The sequence below is a fragment of the Priapulus caudatus genome, unplaced genomic scaffold (genome assembly GCF_000485595.1).
Source record: "Priapulus caudatus unplaced genomic scaffold, Priapulus_caudatus-5.0.1 Scaffold1999, whole genome shotgun sequence".
Taxonomy (NCBI): domain Eukaryota; kingdom Metazoa; phylum Priapulida; class Priapulimorpha; order Priapulimorphida; family Priapulidae; genus Priapulus; species Priapulus caudatus.
In genome coordinates, this window is record NW_014579060.1 from 1,553 (window position 1) to 3,254 (window position 1,702).

Genomic DNA, 1,702 nt, shown 5'->3' on the forward strand with positions numbered 1-1,702 from the left:
GATGTTTCGCTCTGTTGGAGCATTGTTGTCTTTCTTCTGTTGACGAAGTGTGTTTGCCTTACCAGGTTTCTTCAGCTAGCGGTTTTACACTGCCATCTCAGGGTAGAAATTAACTTTATGAACACGGGAGTCCAACGGACCCCTGCCCTCAAAAAGAGGAGAGGGAGTCCGCAGTCTTGCGAGGTTCAAAATAAATATATTAATCAATAACTGCATGTGCTTATTTTAAGATTCAATGCGGTTGCACGCCTGCCCACAATTCTCTTGGACATTAGCTGAAAAAATAACTAATTCCACGAGGACACTCCGGAACGAACTAGTTAGTCTGGCGATCTTTCAGTGGAGTCACACGGACTCCTGTCATAATGTCAAATCAGGGAGTCCCGACAGTAATTTACAGGGAGTATTTGACTCCGGACTCCCGTTAATTCGCACCCTGCCATCCGATTCGTGATAATGTTATCTACATATATATTAATAACATTTTATATATAATATAATATATATATATTATAATATGTTGTTTGATGATTACATAACTAATCAGGATTATTATTAAAAGAAATATATTAATATTTATATATATATATAATATATATATATTTCAGCGATGAACTGTCAGACACCGGAGGAGTTTGTGGAGCGCGTGCGGGAGCTGATACTGTGCTCGCCTGCCGACGGACCCGTATCGTCGTGCTCAGAGTTTCCCTTCGCCTCTCAACCAGTGTAGTGTCCATCCTCCCCTCGCCGCCATGGTTAGATGTACTAAGTCGGTTGTGCTGCGGAGGAGGAGAACGAAGGAGGACGGCGGCGGGCGAGGAGGGGCGAAGAGGATGAGGAGGAGGAGAGGGGAGAAGGAGGGGGGAGGAGAGAGGGCAGGCGGAGAGGGGAAGGAGAAGGGGAAGAGGAAGAGAAGGAGGGGGGTAGAGGAGGAGGGAGAGGGAGGAAGGAGTTAAGAGGAGGAGGAGAGGTGAGGACGGAAGGAGAGTTTGTGGAGCGCGTGCGGGAGCATGATACTGCGCTGCCACGACCCGTCATCGTCGTGCTCAGGTTCCTCTTCGCCTTCCTCAACCAGTGAGTGTCCATCCGTCCTCGCGCCATGTGTTAGATGTACTAGTGTGTGTGCGGAGGAGGAGGAGGAGGAGAAAGGGGAGGAGGAGGAGGAGGAGGAGGAGGAGTTTGTGGAGCGCGTGCGGGAGCTGATACTGCTGCTGCCACGACCCGTCATCGTCGTGCTCAGGTTCCTCTTCGCCTTCCTCAACCAGTGAGTGTCCATCCGTCCTCGCGTGTGACGCTGCCGTGTGTCGCAACTTGCGTGTGACACCTTGTGTGACGATGCCGCCATGATCTCTGCTGTAGTTAGTGACGTGCTGGTATAGTCACTATGACAGTGTATTACGTGTACAAACCTGTTGTAGTTTCACACTGTTATAGTTGCTATAGCAGTATGGTCGATGCATTAGTGTGTATGTGCGTGCGTGCGTGCGTGCGTGTGTACGTGTGTGCGTGCGTGCGTGGTGCGTGCAGGCGTGTATAGATGTGTGTGTGTGTGTGTGTGTGCGTGCGTGCGTGCGTGCGTGCGTGCGTGTCTACGTGTGTGCGTGCGTGCGTGCGTGGGTGCGTGCAGGCGTGTATAGATGTGTGTGTGTGTGTGCGTGCGTGCGTGCGTGCGTGCGTGCGTGTCTACGTGTGTGCGTGCGTG

The 1,702-nt window shown here is 51.1% G+C and overlaps 2 protein-coding genes across 2 annotated transcripts in view; both read left to right on the forward strand.

Annotated features, from left to right (window-relative positions):
* The window catches only part of LOC106818051 (SLIT-ROBO Rho GTPase-activating protein 1-like), a gene marked incomplete at its 5' end in the record, with an annotated part of 2,189 nt that extends 1,459 nt beyond the window's left edge, over positions 1-730 (forward strand). The window contains one exon of the mRNA XM_014822771.1: positions 609-730. Coding sequence (XP_014678257.1) covers positions 609-730 — 122 coding nt within the window. The remainder of the gene's footprint in view (positions 1-608) is intronic.
* Positions 731-1,177: 447 nt separating this feature from the next.
* The window catches only part of LOC106818055 (SLIT-ROBO Rho GTPase-activating protein 1-like), a 6,314-nt gene continuing 5,789 nt past the window's right edge, over positions 1,178-1,702 (forward strand). Inside the window, exon 1 of the mRNA XM_014822774.1 lies at positions 1,178-1,264. The gene's annotated coding sequence lies outside the window, so the exon portion shown is untranslated. The remainder of the gene's footprint in view (positions 1,265-1,702) is intronic.